This window comes from Saccostrea cucullata, unplaced genomic scaffold (assembly GCF_032062105.1).
Source record: "Saccostrea cucullata isolate Sc308-1 unplaced genomic scaffold, CSIRO_AGI_Scuc_v1 ctg13054, whole genome shotgun sequence".
Lineage (NCBI taxonomy): Eukaryota > Metazoa > Mollusca > Bivalvia > Ostreida > Ostreidae > Saccostrea > Saccostrea cuccullata.
The window spans coordinates 1-17,643 of record NW_026920587.1 but is presented as its reverse complement, the minus strand read 5'-3'; the positions used below and the strand labels follow the sequence as shown (position 1 = coordinate 17,643).

The following is a 17,643-nucleotide window of genomic DNA, read 5'->3' as shown; positions in this document are numbered from 1 at the left end:
TAATTATTATTATTCTTTATCAGAAAAATGAAAGCAGTATATAATCATGTTTATTTTTGGTAATATTCACAAGTAATATTTTTTTAAAAAGATTTTTAAAATAAATAATGGTTTATTAAAAGTATTATTTATTCATATGATATGCTTACCGATATAAACACTGAATATACTGTGCATCTGTTCATATTTCAGATTCACCAAAACACAGTCAGTAAATACGTGTAACAAGTATTGAAAAACTCAGTAAATACATGTATTTCCTTACTGAATCAGTAAATTCACGTATTTCCTAAGCAAGTTAGGCAACTATAATCAACACAAAAAGGAATGCATAATCAGATTAATACGATAATCTAAGTTTTCAGTTTAATACTCATTTTTTTAAAAGTGAATTTAGAGGGTTTTGATAAAAATATACTTGTATACTGAAAATTAATTGTTTGAAATATGCTCCTTGGTATTAATCAAACATTTTTGATAAGCAAGTGTGCCTTTTCAAAAATTGTGCAATGTGTAGACCTAGGGTCAGGGGTTCATGTGTGGTAGGAGCACTCCTGATTATCGCTGAATATTACTGATTAGTTGACAGACATTTTTGTTCCCCTACCCTGCTTATGGAATTAATTAAACAAACCAAACAATTGCTAAGTGTATATTTATGATGAGCGTTGGTACCTTTTTCAAAATTGTGAATGCAAAATCATCTAGCTTAAAACAGGAACCAAATTCAATCATTTGAAAGTTGTTGCATGATGCTCAGGTGACCTAAAAGGCCCTTGGGCCTCTTGTTTTTCTTGCTGTAGTCCCAACAGCATTGCATTTGTCGGTTTCATTTTGTTATAAAAAAAATATCTTGGAAGTTTTGATGGTTCTGTTGTATTTCTGCGCACAAACACTCTGTATACTTGGAGGCAACTCAAAGTCTGTAAAATGTTTAACAGTAGACGCTATTTCTTTGGTGAGTAGAGAAGACTCGGTAACGTTGGAAATCGTCATCGTCAGAGAACCAAACAAACGCAGATTTTGCGTAGGGATTGGACAGACGCCGTTTTGTCCTACTGGAACTTTCCTTTTTCTTTTCTTGGAAAATTGGTGGATGGCAGACCTTGTCGGTTCTCATTCTCCTCTTTCCTGAAAAGAGTATAAGAGGTGAAGTATAATTGATTTGTATTAAAATTTAGAATAACATTAATTCAAACACATCAGTTGTAATATCCTGTAAGTGCATGGTTATTTTAAAAATTAATAAAAATACAACCGTTTTGTAAGGTTATGTTATAATATTACCTTTTTTGTCTTTCTAAAATTCCAATGATATTTCTTTGCTTACATTAATTTACAGTATCTTTATAACAACAAATACTTTCTTTTTCAATACTTTTCACAAATCTTAGTTCCGTATTCTGAGTCGGAGGAATGGCATCCTGACTGGATGGAATCTCCTGACTTTCCTCAGCGATTTCAAAAGGCTCACTTTAAGAGGACAAGTCTAGCTGCATCCTTTCTATCTTCTTTTTCAAGCACTCATTTTCTTTTTTCACGAAGTCATAGTTCTTCTTCATTTGATATTTCGCCTTACAGAGGTCAGCACCTCATCTCCCGAGAACTCTTCTTTTTCCATGGCCTCTGTCAGGCGTTCAATCTCCTCCTGAGAACCGATTTTTCTTTCTCCATGGCCTCTGCCAGGCGTTCAATCTCCTGAGAACTTTTTTTTCTATGGCCTCTGCCAGGCGTTCAATCTCCTGAGAACTTTTTTTTTCATGACTTCTGCCACGGATTTAGTTTCCTCAGTTACCTGAAGTGAATCTGTCAGGACTGCTTCTTTGCTGTAATTCCCAATACCTGCTTGAAGTCTTGCTTATATGCCACTTATTTTAAGCGTAGATGACTTTATACTTTTATCATCCATATTGTCTCCTGAGAAAAGAAATTTAGAACTATTATATGGTCCATGTAGCCGACAACAAGTAAAATCTAAGTCTTTCATGCAAAATTATATAATCATAAGTCGGACATAGAGTCTTGGACCAGAAATTAACTCCCAAAAATCCGACTTATAGGCGAGTATATACAGTATTACTCCATTGATTACTTAGCTCATTCTTTATATACATCTTCACGTCAGTCAAAATACAATAATTAAATTCCTGGAAATTTTTTTTTGTCAAATCCCTTAGCTCTCATTTATTTTGGCTATGTTTGATTTTCATAAATCACTCAACCACGGATTTTTCCGTTATTTCCTGATTATGACAACGAGCACACGGCGGGTGTGACCGGTCAGCAGGGGATGCTCACTCCTCCATGGCACCTGATCCCACCTCTGATGTTTCGGAGGGCCGTGCTAAAAAGGAACATAGCCTTGAATAAGTGCATCTGATAATGAGAATGGGTGCAATTCGGCAAAGAGTTCACATTTTGTTGAGGCATCAAAGGAGTAATTTGAAGTCTGCTATCTGGCTTTGCTTTAAGCTTTTGAAAGCCTTGGATGGCTCGTTTCACCTTAAAATGTTGTGTTGGGTCTTCATGACCTTCCATTTTGCTGAAATGTGTGAGTGCTGACAGGTAGCTTAAAACTGTTTGTGGAGCCAAACTCTTTTGAAAACAATGAGATATGAACAAAACTAATTGGTTTTGGGAAATTGGGAATAACTGGGAATCAGGAAAGTACTTTTGTTGAAAAGTTGTGTACACTTCTTTGGCTCTTCTATAGGATGCTCTTGTTCCTACTGTTAATGCGCTTTCAATCAAATATGTTGACACCGAATTAAGAGCTTGAACATCACTTCTGGCACGGATACTGGGTTCTGATTCATTGTTGAAGCAAGTTTCCGGAATTCTTGTATCTGTAAACGAGACAATTTATCACTAAGTATATTGTTCACACCTTTTACATGTTGAGATTGAAAATAAATGTTAAATTTCAGACACTGAACTATAAGACGACGTAATAGTTTCATAAGTAATACATCTTTAGCCGTTTGTTTATTGATCACTTGCACTACTGCCATATTGTCCGAAAAGAAACATACATTCTTGTTTGCAAACTCTTGAGCCCATACTTGAACTGCGACCACAATTGGAAAGAGTTCTTTGATAGAAATGTGATACTTGGACCATGATGAAGGCCATTTACCATAAAACCATTTCACTCCAAAATATCCACCAAATCCAAGTCCACTTGCATCTGTGAATAGTTGCAATTTGTCTGATGTGTACCATACATCTTCTAAGAACAGTGATTTCCCATTGAAATGGTTAAGGAATATTGACCACGCTTCAAGGTCGGCTTTTGCTTCTTTGCCTAATCTGCGCCTATGATGTGGCTTCTGCAAGCCTTTTGTAAGATCTATTAATCGGCACAAAAATGTTCTGCCTGGTGCACAACTGAACCTAAAAATTCAAGAGCCCGATTACAGACTGTAGTTCCTGGAGTGTAATTTTCTTTCGGCTCTTATAAACATCAATTTGGGAACGCATTCGAAGCAAATTTTCTTGAGGCAAACGGATTTCCATGGCTACTGTGTCTAATTCAAGACCTAAGAAAGTTAAAATTGTTGTTGGAAATACAGTTTTTGATTCTTTTATTGGTACTCCTATACCATTCATAAATTTCAAAAATAATTTTAGTTGGCCATTACAGGACACCATACATGGTGGGCCAACCAACAGGAAATCATCCAACAAATGGACACATCCTTCAATTTTTGATTTTTCGCTCACCACCCAATGAATTACTGTAGAAAATTTTTCAAATAGATTACAGGGAAAGCTTAAACCCATGGGTAATGTTTTTTCATAGTAGAAGTAATCACCAATGGCAAATCCAAAAAGTTCATGATCAGAAGGGTGAATTGGAATGTTTTTGTAACCGTTTTCAATGTCAGTTTTTGCTAACAGAGCTCCTTTCCCAAATTGCTGAATACGTTTAATGGCGTCATCTACTGTTTGATAGGAAACTGCCGAATCTTCTTTACCAATGCCATCATTTATTGAAGAGCCGTCCGGGTAAGAAAGGTGATGTATTATTCTATATTCACCTGGTGTTTGTTTAGGAACTAATCCTAGGGGAGAAACTTGTAAATTTTTGAATGGCAATTTATCTAATGTAAATATCTACGTCAATTTTTTGCTGCAGAATGTCTATATTTTCCTTCGCAGATTTCAGATTTTCACTAAACCTAAATTTTCTGTCTCCATGATAAGGAATTCTGAAACCATTAGTAAAACCATCTATGAGGTATTGTCTTTTTTCCTGATTAAAATTTTGGAGCCAAACTGCCAATGTCTTTACACAAATAGGAGTCACAACATTACTTCTTGAATGGAGTTTGGGTATTTGCTGGCTTTGTGTTTGAGTGATTAGGTTTCTTGTTGTTGTCTGGAAGCCGGCAGTCTTTTTTGTTGTGATCTCCAAAACATTTACTGCATATGTGAGCATACTCGCAGTTTGATCTTGCACACTGTCCAGCATTGTTGTTGAAGCTAAAATATGGCTTTTTGTTGTTTTTGACACGAAATGGCTGCTGCTGGTTTTGTTTTGGTCGAATGGTTTTTCCCTCTGTTTGAAACAATTTTGATTTTAGACCAATCTGCAAAGCTTCAGAAATGTAGCTCAGAGTTTATCTTCTCCCACGGCATCTGGTCTAGAATCTCTGCCCTCCATTTTCTGAATTGCTCGTCATAGTGGAATGCCGATCTCTCCCCGACAACAGAACTTAGCTTCTGGACTGTAGCCATGTACTTCATGAGGTTTGGTGCCTGTTCGGGGAACTTCTCACAGTAAATTGCCACAAAAACGTGGAATGCTCCTGTCCACTGTTGTAAGGATTTGAAGAAGTATTTGTGTTCCTTTTGAAGAAATGTGACGCTATTGTCACTTGCCTGCACCGCCTCCAACTCGGCATATGGTTGTTTGAACACCAGACATCCTAACTGGTTGAACTCCTCAGCCTTAATTTTCCTATCGATCCCTTGACCCAAAGGACGACCAATGTGAAGTGGCCCTGTACCCTTATTTTTATTACCTTCAGTAGTCGATGATTGCAGTGTTTCTTGTGATGGTGCAGGTGATGTCGCAGATGACGCTACAGATGATGTCGCAGCTGATGTGCCAGTCGATGTTGCAGATGATGTGGATGACATGGAAATTCCCTCCAAATTGCTGTCTGTATTAGACTGGTTAGACTGAGATGAGGTATCTTTATTTGCAGTTACCCTCAGAGTTTCTTTCACAGTTGCCGCAACAGTCTCTGTGATGGCTGGAAGGGCCTCTGCCAGAACTTCCTTCATTAGGTTTTTTATTTTGTCTTTCTCTTCTTCCTCATTCAGTCGTCGTCTTTTCTTTGGTTGGGACATGTTTGGCTGTAATGTAAGTGAAAAATTTGTACAAGAAAACAAACACATATTCCAGACAGTCAAATCTGCTAACGCAGTTATGTCCTTCATAAAAGATGGCAGATACTGATATCACAGCTAACGCTATGAGTATATATCTCACCAAAAACTTTTTTCAAGGAGTCCTATTACACAAACTGACTAACGCCAGATATAATAATAGCTAGTGCTATGTATTTATGTGAATGATTTTACTTATATCACAGTTTTGTAGCCAACAAACTTTAGTTGATAAAGCCACCAGCCATGGTCATCGCTTAATACAAACTTTACTCAATGCCAATATAGAAATACTTTTTCTTCACAGTTAACCCTGTGATTTATATGAAAAATACCTCTTTTTGTTGGAAATCAACTTACATCTCCCGGTACAAAAAAACAGATATCACCTGGGTATGATTACAAAATTACTATCCTTCTCTCCTGCAGCTGAAATTAATAATATAATTAAACATGAATCATTATCTACAATTTCTAAGTGTGACTGTAAAAATCTTAATTTTGACTAACGCCAACTTTCATAGTTAACACTATGAATTTGTATGAATGATTAACTACTGTAGCTAACGCTACCAGGTATGGCTAACGCCTCAATCTCATAGCTAATGCTAACTAGTTCAGCCATTGAAACATTATTTGTACAGCTAATGCTGTGACCCAAATTGATGAACATCAATCACTTACACAATTCTGTGATCTCATAGCTAGCACTATGACCTTGTGTATAATCAACTTTGTAGCTAACGCTACCACAACTAATATGGCTATCGCCTTAATATCATAGCTAACGCTACCACAGTTTAAGCACTCTAAGCATTATGTGTATTTGTACCGTACAGCTAGCGCTGTGGTGCAAATTGTTGAAAATCAATCACTTACATAGTTCTGTGAATATAACACTGGCTAACGCCTTGGTTATCCGTCTATATGTCAACTGAAAAGATAATAAATATATGTAAATAAACATTCTCTTCTATCACAATATGCATTTCAACTTTTTGAATGATTAAATCATCTTATCATACAATAACATATACATTTTTAATTATTCATTTATGAGATAATATATATAACATCCTCACTAAATCGAACCCTAGTCTTAACTTTTTCCATTATCAACTCCTAACTTCACCTGTAAAATATCAAACAATCATTTTTCATTAATTATGAATTGAAAATTCAGTGATATAAAACTAAGACCCATAATTTTTTAATGAGTGATTTTCAGAAAGAGGCATGCAATGAACAAACAAAATAACACATTCATTTTTTTCCCCATTTTTTTATTTAACTTTGTAGTAGCTCTACAATATATATATATATATATATATATATATATATATATATATATATATATATATATATATATATATATATATATATATATATAACATTGGCACAACTCGGTAGTCATCTCTACAAAAACTAAACAGAAATTGGTACTTTTGCTAAAATAAAATGCCTTTAGCAAATGTATATATTTTTCAAATTTTTGTTGTATCTCTACAAAAATGTATAAAAAAACATTGACACAACTTGGTAGTTATCATTTTTAAAAAATCAATTAAACATTGGCACTTTTAATATTTAAAAAAAAACAAGCAAAAAATGGAAATTGTACATTATGAACATATAAAAATTGACTTGAAAAAAAAATCAAGGAATGTGAAAAACCTTGGCAGTATCTCTACAACATGCACAAAATAGAAACAAGGGTACCCTCATGAAAAAAATAATAACATACCAACAGACAGGATGTAAGCATTTAAAATGGAATGAAAGTATAAATTCATGGAATGTATACATTCACACACAAAAAGAAAAAATAAAAAAATTCAGCACCCTGTCAAATACCTGAAAATTCTTCATGTATAATATTGTTATACAAAAAATCAGCACCCTGTCTAAAATCTGAAAATCCTTCGTGTATAATATTGTTCTAATTGTAACAAAAGAAAAACAACCTATCAACCATTGATTGTATGAACAATGAAAATACATGAACTGTTATGTTTACAATTTTTTTATGTTTAAGGTACAAATAAAAGATGAGACTGGGCGAGCGAGTTGGGAAATTCTTCCCATCAAATTTTTTTTGTAATTTGTTTTTTTTTTAGGAAAGTGACATATCAAAGTTTTGGGTTGTCTTTAAATACGAGGGTCATTCAAAAAGTTCGTAGACTTTTGTCCTAACTTTTTTATTTAACGTCATATTATATCCAAATTTGGTACAAATATTTTAACAACAGATTCAAATAATTTGAGTAAAAAAATGGAATGTATCCTCATATTTATTAAAATTACCAAGGATTTAAAACAGCAAAAATGGGGTCACGGAGCACCGTCAAAATTGAGTAATTTTCTAATTTTCACTTAATAGTATTTACAGCTATACCTCTAATAAATGAATCTGAAACGAAATAAAATTTACATGTTTAAATAAAGTATTGCTGTATTAATTAAAATGAAATCAGGTTATGTAATATCTCGTTCCATTTAAAAGATATCAGCTTTCAAATACATATGGACTTGATTAAAAAAGGCAAAAAACCATGACGTTGGTGGACGTCACGGAGCAGCAAGTAGCAATAAAATTAGACTTTACATTTAGGAAACTTTTTCTACAAGGTTAAAAAATCCTTATAAATCAGGATCTGTATAAAAAAAAATCTGTGTATTTGTATTAAATTGAAAATACAATTTTTGAGTGGTAGCGAGCTTGAATCGGACGATGGATTGTCTGCAAAGAAACAGGTTAAAGTTAAAAATATTGTCAAAAGAGTTAGGAACGTCATTGAACGTGATGTGTGCTTCAATGTTGTAGAAATAATAAAGTTGCATGGTAAATCAAAGAATTTGAAAACAATAACATTCTAATTCAAGCTATATTTTACAATTATTGTAAGCATACCAGGTGTTAAGTATTGTGGATATGTATTTTCAATGGAGAAGACGCAACAAACCGTGTTTGAAATAACAAAAATGTGTATACTTTTGACAAACTTTCTCAGCGTTGTTTTTGACGTTACAATATTGGTTAACCGTGCTCCGTGGTAACAAAACATGTTGCTTTTAATTTTGGCTAACGTGAGTTCTGTTTAATCAAATGGAATGAAACTTCACACTTCGACAAAATAAATGTTTATGTTTACGAAAATGTGTTGATCTATAATCTTGTAATAATCATATGACGATGAGAAGCATTGTCTACGTATTTTTTGAATGACCCTCGTATAAATTTAAAACGACTTACACACGAAATTATGCTTTAAAATAGCATTGACTGACATTCCTAATTTCTTTAAACATTACTTTATGAAATTTACAACTAAATCTTTACATATCAATAAAATCAGACATTCATTGTTTTCTAAAGAGAAACATGTAATACCTCAGAACCAAAAAAAAAAAAGATATAAGAGGAGAATCGTTTTGCCATGTGTCATTAATATTAATGATTGTCTCTTTAGATAAAGTATGACTTTCAAGTACAATAGTAGGTAATAAATTTATACCCTGAAATTTTTTTTTAAATCCATAATCAAATTACTTCAGTCTAATCAACAATGCTAAAAAGCAATAATAAAATGCTAATTATTTAAATGGCAAATTTCTTTTTTGCATTTTTTTCTTTGGCAATTCTCTTTGGCTGTGTCCTCCCTTTTGGACAAATAGGACGTGATGGTGTGACCTCCACTCTCACATCTTCCACTTCATTTTGATGGGTGGGGGTCACCTGCACTCCTGCATCTTCGACTTCAATAGTTGAAGAGGGTGAATCTGTTACAGAAGGGATTATGGGGCTTGTGGACTGGCTTTTGACTTCATGTCTAGAACGTCTATTTACACATTTCTTGTAAGCAATGATGATGATGGCAAAGATTATTATTAAAGTTGGTGAGATACTATGCATAATGATATCTGAAATTTGAAAAAATATCAAATTAAGATCTCTTCCTAACCTTACATGATTGCACCATTATCAAGATTCAATTAAGCAATTATTAATATTGTAATTAGATACCAGGTACATCTTTTGATTTTGGCATTAAGTACATACAAAATAGTAATTAAATCATTCTTTCCAAGATTATTTTTTTATTTATTTAGATTTTCATCTACACAACATATTCAATTAAAAAAAAAAAACATTACTCTTAATTTTCAGAAATTTATTCCCCCTGACCAATGAGCACTCATTTATTTGAACCCTGTGTAAAATAATTTTAAAATTACCATCTTTGGTTGATAATAATTTACTCAATCCCCCGGGAACTTTCGTAGACAAAACTGCATCTGAAATTTTATATCAGAAATATACAACTTAATAAATTGAGTAATTCATGTTTAAATAAGATGTAAGATTTAATCTTCTTATACAAATGACTAACACTTGTAAATTTATGTTTTCTTAAATGTATGATATATACTATTTCAAACCAAATAAATGTAAATTATACATAATGTACGAGGGTTGTCCGGAAAGTTCGTGGACAACATTGATAATTACTTACAAATATTGACAAAATATATGAAACTATTATTTTCATTAAATTCATGTTTCATTTTATTAACATGCAAGTTTTCAACAAAAACAGAGCACAAATAGTTATATTTTTATCAGATTAAAAAAGACACACACTCATACCCGGAGCACTAAAATGAAAATTCGTGACGTCACACGACGTCAAAAGCATAATACGAGTTCATGTAACTTTTCCCTGTCTCATATCCTGCAAGCGTTCGATCTCTGTCCTCGTAAAAACTATTTTATTTTTCACAGAAATACAGTAAAGTCATGTTACGAAAATCATTTTTTACAGCGCTGCAATCTCGGAGTGGTGGTTTTTCTTCACGCATATCATCCTGTAAACTGTTCTTTCCGTCCGAAAATATTATATATCAACTATATAATAATGTATGGCTTCTTTTACTATGTTTTCCCGATTGTTTATAAAATGCATTGGTCTTTGTAGTTGTTTTATCCGATGTCTACGCAGAATTTTATCACTGCTTACTGCTCCACCTTTTCCGAAAACGTCCCTTTTTTAACAATTTCCGATCCGTCTTAAAATGTTTTAACTTTGATTGTTCAGCCATTTTACAACTTTGAATTTTCAAATTTTGCAGGTTTGAAGTGATAACTTCTGTCAACTTCATAATGTAAAAGTCATCCAGATTTCTGCAGAATTTTATAAAATGGAAATGAAATTTATAACGTGATAAATAATTTTTTTATCGAAATTTTGCGGTGCTCCGGGTCTCAATACCAAGTCTGATTATGAGGTCATAATTGTAATTAAACATTTGAAATTGAATCCGATTTTACATTTCTCAGTTCACATTTAGTAAAGAATTAGAAATATGCTAATAATAAATATCAATGACGCAACATTTATTTAATTCTAAGACTGTCCACGAACTTTACGGACAACCCTCGTAAATATTTATATGAACATAGCATTTTATTTAAAAGTAATCACCATTAATGGGAAACTTCTGGGTAGTTGATGTTGAAGTTTCCGTTGCATCTGTGGTCTTGGTTGGTACGGTAACCGTAGTCTTGTCTACAACATAATGAATAGCTTGTTACACATTTCTGTTTCGGAAAAAATTAGAAAATATCTTATTTTAAGTCTAAGCACAGGTGCTTACAAAATTTTCTAAATAATCAGAAAAGGTTTAAAATGTTTTTTTTTAATTGCATTTCATTTAAAGTAATCACCAGTAATGAGAAACTTCTTGGTAGTTGATGTTGAAGTTTCCGCTGCATCTGTGGTCTTGGTTGGTATGGTAACCGTAGTCTTGTCTACAACATAATGAATAGCTTGTTACATATTTCTATTTTGGAAATATTTGAAAATGTTTTTTTAGTTAGGCACAGGAGTTTACCAAATTCCTTCAATAATCCGAAAAGGTTAAAGTGTGTTTTTTGTGACATACCATAAATTAATGCTTCGAAAACTAAGTTAAATCAGTCATCAGGGGGGATGAGGTTATGAACAAAAAACAAAATAATTATAATTCTTAAGAATTGCTATGAAAATAAAAACTTACCACAGTTGGCTATGAATGGTGTTTTTAATATTGGCTTATCGACATGTGGGTGGAAAACCTTGACTTCACAATTTGCAACTAGAAAGGTTTTGGCCTGCCCCCTGACAAACACGCACATTGAGGGGGCCGCCGCGAGGCAGTTGGCGAAATGCATGTTAGTGAATTCCTTACATGGCGTACATGGTATGCATACAGTCTGGGGTGTATAGGCCAAGATCATAGAATACGTTAGGATTAGAATAATCCTCATTGCTGCCGCGTACTCAACAGTCAACCGCGCCTTTTAAAAACGAGCTCTGCCTCGATTTGAAATTAGGTATTGTAAAGCACGAATCCAAGTTTAGTCTCTCTATTTCCGGACAGTTTCAGTTTTTTTAATTGACACTTTTGGACGTCATGAAACTTTTATTTTTTATGTGTGAATGGAAAATGTTTCAGAAGAAAAAAAATGAACGAATTTTTACGCAGCACATAAATGAATGCAATAATAATTCTATAATCTTCAAAAGAGGTCATGAAATGTGCACACTTTTTTTTTTTTTTTTACTCATAATAACCACAAAGATCAAAAACAAAATAAACCTTTCTTGTAAATAATGTTTTCACAAGATCTATAGGGTGCACAAAATATATGTTGTATTTGACGACCATTGTTTTCAGTGACACAAATTAAGAACAAACTTCTAACGTCATACAATAATGTGCTTTCCTCAGCATCAGTTCGACAGAACAAAAGATTCAGTTGTTATTCAAACATGATAACTATTGTTCAGTGACACACATTTTTCAATGCAGAAACCAGGGAAAATCAGTACTCCTAAAGGGATCTTAAGTGATGAAGATGAAGAAGAGAGCGGATTTCAGGATGCTTCTTCTTCCTTTTTAACCCCTATTAGTCGACCTGCAGAAAAGAGATCAAGAGTGCTTAAAACATTCACACCCAGACTCAGTCCCTTTAGAGCAATTAAAAAGCAGTTAAAAAACCAAGAAGAAAAGAAGAAATTACAACAAATCAACGAAGATTGGCTTTCATTGCCTAAAAAATGAAGAAGAAGAAAGTAGAAGACATTTTAAAAGAGATTTATTACAATCCCAAGAGAGGGTACGGGGGGATACAAGCTTTGTATCGTCAGGTCAGAAGTCTGGGACATAAGATTTCCTTGAAAAAGATACGAGAATGGTTAAAGGAGCAGGATACCTATACCTTACATAAACCCATTCACAGAAAATTTCGGAGACAGCAGACCAGAGTGACAGATATAGACGAACAATGGCAATTAGATTTAGCCGATGTGTCCAGTTTAAAGAAACACAATGACGACTATACGTTTTTATTGTGTGCCATTGACGTCTTATCTAAATATGCTTGGGTGGTGCCTTTAAAACAGAAAACGGGAAATGAAATGATTCGAGGATTACAAGAGATTTTTCAACAAGACGGTCGACGCCCCGTCCGCATTCAATCGGATCAAGGCAAAGAATATACCAATCAAGAATTCTTACAGGCTTTTAAATCCATTCATTTCTTTACCACTCGCAATACGGACACCAAAACCAGTATCGTGGAACGATTTCAGAGAACTCTCAAAGCACGCATGTGGCGCTATTTCACCCGTCATAAAACCAGGCGGTAATTAGAGGTCTTACCGGACTTAGTGTATGCTTACAATCATACTTTCCATCGCAGTATCCAAAGAGCTCCAGCTCAGGTGAAGCCTTCCAATGTGTTAAAAGTCTGGAAAACTTTATATGGGCAATCTCAAAAATCCCTTAGAAAACCCAAATTTAAAACGGGAGATCAGGTGCGCATCAGTAAAGCCAAACGCACTTTTGAAAAAGGATATTTACCCAACTGGACTACAGAACTCTTTACCATTTCTCAAAGAGTCCCCGGTCGTTACCCTTACGTGTATCGGGTACAAGATTACAACGGTGAGGAATTAGAAGGCACTTTTTACGAGAAAGAATTACAACAGATCATTAAAAAAGACGATGTTCACGAAGTGGAGGAAATCTTGGGGTATAAAAAGCGACGCATAGGGAAGAAAATCATTCAAGAAGTTAAAATCCGGTGGAAAGGATATCCCCTTAGTTTCGATTCATGGATTCCTCAAACGGATCTCATCCAGTAACACCTCATTGGAAATTTTGTGGAGAAAATATTCCTCGAGAAGAAATTGAGTATTTTGCACAATTATACATTTGTATTTCCCTCATCATCACGAGTGTGGTCATGTTAGCTTTACACGATCCTAATCGAGAATATTGGATGGTCTGTGTCAGTTCTTCAGTAGGTTACATCATGCCTAGTCCTACCATGATGCATCATACACCTACGACCAAGAAGACAAATTCACCAAGTTGATTCGGGAATCAAAAAATAAATAAAGAAAACGAGAGTATATTGTAAGACTATGTCAGTGAAACCGAATATTTGTACATGAGCAGATTGTTTCCTATACCAAAAGAATGAAAGAAAAAGTGAGCTAGCTCACATACCCCACGCTCCCCCATAACTTGACCGTGAAACACATAATGAAAGGCACAGTGCACTTTAAATACATAGTATAGATCAAAAAGGGCAATAATTGCAAAAAATCTTCTCATCAAAATGTCTTGCATATGAGGACATTTAATTGTGGAATGAAGTTTCTAGATAAATAATGGAATCAAAATTTCTTGACAACATACAAATCCACACATTAATTTGAAGTGGGGAGAAATTTTCTTGAATAATAGTCAAAACTATTTGGGATATGGAATATGTTCTAAATATCAGCATAGGTTGACAAAACTATGTAAAACAGTATAAGAGGATTGGTGCTGACAAACTGTTCATCTCTATATTTAAAATATGGCCAAAAAGTCTAAGTTGGAAAGTAAGGAAATTCCCAGAAAAATAAAGGAATCGGAATTTCCTGGTAATATGCATATAAACACATTGTTTTCTAAATGCCTGCAAAGTTTGACGAAATTCTGTGCAGCGGTTTATGAGGAGTTGCGCTGACAAACTGTTCATCTCTATATTCAAGGTATGGCCAAATGCCTAAGTTAAAAGTGCGGAAATTCCCGGGAAAAATAATGGAATCAGAATTTCCTGGTAATATGCATATCTACACATTGTGTCCTAAATACCTGCAAAGTTTGACGAAATTCTGTGCAGCAGTTTATGAGGAGTTGCGCTGACAAACTGTTCATTTCTATATTCAAGGTATGGCAAAATGCCTTATTTAAAAGTGCGGAAATTCCCAGAAAAAATAATGGAATCGGAATTTCCTGGTAATCTGCACATCTACACATTGTGTCCTAAATACCTGCAAAGTTTGACGAAATTCTGTGCAGCGGTTTATGAGGAGTTGCGCTGACAAAATGAAAGAAAAAGTGAGCTAGCTCACATACCCCACGCTCCCCCATAACTTGACGGTAAAACACATTTAATGAAAGGCACAGTGCACTTTAAATACATAGTTTAGATCACAAAGGGCAATAATTGCAAAAAATCTTCACATCAAAATGTCTTGCATATGAGGACATTTAAATGTGGAATGAAGTTTCTAGATAAATTATGGAATCAAAATTTCTTGACAATATACAAATCCACACATTAATTTGAAGTAGGGGGGGGGGGTGTGAGAAATTTTCTTGAATAATAGGCAAAACTCTTTGGGATAATATAATGGAATATGTCCTAAATATCAGCATAGGTTAACGGAACTATGTACAACAGTTTAAGAGGAGTGGTGCTAACAAACTGTTCATCTCTATATTCAAAATATGGCAAAAAAATCTAAGTTGAAAAGTGGAAATTCCCGGAAAAATAAAGGAATTGGAATTTCCTGGTAATATGCACATCTACATATTGTGTCCTAAATACCTGCAAAGTTTGACGAAATTCTGTGCAGCGGTTTATGAGGAGTTGCGCTGACAAACTGTTCATCTCTATATTCAAGGTATGGCCAAATGCCTAAGTTAAAAGTGCGGAAATTCCCGGAAAAAATAATGGAATCGGAATGTCCTGGTAATATGCACATCTACACATGGTGTCCTAAATACCTGCAAAAGTTGACGAAATTCTGTGCAGCGGTTTATGAGGAGTTGCGCTGACAAACTGTTCATCTCTATATTCAAGGTATGGCCAAATGCCTAAGTTTAAAGTGCGGAAATTCCCGGAAAAAATAATGGAATCGGAATGTCCTGGTAATATGCACATCTACACATGGTGTCCTAAATACCTGCAAAGTTTGACGAAATTCTGTGCAGCGGTTTATGAGGAGTTGCGCTGACAAACTGTTCATCTCTATATTCAAGGTATGGCCAAATGCCTAAGTTTAAAGTGCGGAAATTCCCGGAAAAAATAATGGAATCGGAATTTCCTGGTAATATGCACATCTACACATGGTGTCCTAAATACCTGCAAAGGTTGACGAAATTCTGTGCAGCGGTTTATGAGCTGACAAACTGTTCATCTCTATATTCAAGGTATGGCCAAATGCCTAAGTTAAAAGTGCGGAAATTCCCGGAAAAAATAATGGAATCGGAATGTCCTGGTAATATGCACATCTACACATGGTGTCCTAAATACCTGCAAAGTTTGACGAAATTCTGTGCAGCGGTTTATGAGGAGTTGCGCTGACAAACTGTTCATCTCTATATTCAAGGTATGGCCAAATGCCTAAGTTTAAAGTGCGGAAATTCCCGGAAAAAATAATGGAATCGGAATTTCCTGGTAATATGCACATCTACACATGGTGTCCTAAATACCTGCAAAGGTTGACGAAATTCTGTGCAGCGGTTTATGAGGAGTTGCGCTGACAAACTGTTCATCTCTATATTCAAGGTATGGCCAAATGCCTAAGTTAAAAGTGCGGAAATTCCCGGAAAAAATAATGGAATCGGAATGTCCTGGTAATATGCACATCTACACATGGTGTCCTAAATACCTGCAATGTATGACGAAATTCTGTGCACCGGTAAATGAGGAGTAGCGCTGACACACTGTTCATCTCTATATTCAAGGTATGGCCAAATGCTAAGTTAAAAGTGCGGAAATTCAAAAAATAATGGAATCGGTATGTCCTGGTAATATGCACATCTACACATGGTGTCCTAAATACCTGCAAAGGTTGACGAAATTCTGTGCAGCGGTTTATGAGGAGTTGCGCTGACAAACTGTTCATCTCTATATTCAAGGTATGGCCAAATGCCTAAGTTAAAAGTGCGGAAATTCCCGGAAAAAATAATGGAATCGGAATGTCCTGGTAATATGCACATCTACACATGGTGTCCTAAATACCTGCAAAGTTTGACGAAATTCTGTGCAGCGGTTTATGAGGAGTTGCGCTGACAAAAAAAGAGGACTGACTGACTGACTGACGGACCAGTCAAAAACATTATACCTCCCGCAACTAGTTGCGTGGGGTATAAAAAGAGGACTGACTGACGGACTGACTGACTGACTGACGGACCAGTCAAAAACATTATACCTCCCGCAACTAGTTGCGTGGGGTATAAAAATGAACTGCACCAATGTTTTGAATATGATGAAAATGTTGTTGTTGTTGTTGTTGTTGTTGTTGTTTATATGAATAAAACCTTAGAGAGAGAAAAAAAAATCTTGTGTTGTTTTTTTCGAGATGCTAAAAATAGCCATCATCAGCTACATATATAAATCTTTGCTTTGAGGTCACTGTGCTCATTTTAGCAATCATGACTTACGTGTGGAGAATGTATTATTTTATTGAACAAGAACGTAGTAGATGTCCTCATTGTCGTAACCAGTTGACAGAGGTCAGCAGAATACCTGTGTATGACAGTGACGATGAAGTTATTGATGTCTGAATGTGGAGAACGCAATACCACCTGGACAATAGACTACCCCCCTAGTTTGGAGCGTTGTCACTGTGATTGGGCGCCTGAAATATTTCCTGTGGAAATATGGTATTGATTATATGATACCACCTTGGGCCAAGCTCATGAGAAGAAATACCAAGATCGAGAGGTGCCCCTCCTGTTGGGAAGACAACACCCAAGGAAATGGAAATGTCAGTAGTGCATGAAATATCCCTGCTGTGAAAAGTGCTACAAGTCCATTATAAGGCTTTCTTACATAAGTTGTCCTTTGTGTCGTTTTGAACAATAAAAAAAACTGTAAACACAGAAACAAGTCTTGTTCGTTTTTTTTTTAAAAAA

At 34.8% G+C, this 17,643-nt stretch overlaps 1 protein-coding gene, 1 long non-coding RNA gene and 1 pseudogene across 2 annotated transcripts; 1 reads left to right on the top strand and 2 right to left on the bottom strand.

Moving 5' to 3' along the window:
* Window positions 1-4,173: 4,173 nt before the first annotated feature.
* LOC134252647 (uncharacterized) lies at window positions 4,174-5,358 on the bottom strand (annotated as a pseudogene).
* Window positions 5,359-9,039: 3,681 nt separating this feature from the next.
* LOC134252641 (uncharacterized) lies at window positions 9,040-11,742 on the bottom strand. The gene is made up of 4 exons (XR_009988999.1): window positions 11,123-11,742; window positions 10,881-10,964; window positions 9,634-9,693; window positions 9,040-9,318 (listed from the first exon to the last, which is right to left on the bottom strand). It is a non-coding gene; the product is annotated as an uncharacterized LOC134252641 (long non-coding RNA).
* A 755-nt stretch (window positions 11,743-12,497) lies between these two features.
* Window positions 12,498-13,586, top strand: LOC134252630 (uncharacterized). Its single transcript, XM_062735121.1, has 2 exons — window positions 12,498-13,084; window positions 13,229-13,586. The coding sequence occupies exons 1-2, from the start codon at window positions 12,498-12,500 to the stop codon at window positions 13,584-13,586; spliced, it is 945 nt and encodes a 314-aa protein (XP_062591105.1).
* Window positions 13,587-17,643: the final 4,057 nt, after the last annotated feature.

Coding starts and splice junctions, on each gene's coding strand:
- LOC134252630 (XM_062735121.1), top strand. CDS start 12,498: ATGAAGAAGAAGAAAGTAGAAGACATTTTAAAAGAGATTTATTACAAT. Junction 13,085..13,228: donor ACCCGTCATAAAACCAGGCG/GTAATTAGAGGT, acceptor AAAATCCCTTAG/AAAACCCAAATTTAAAACGG.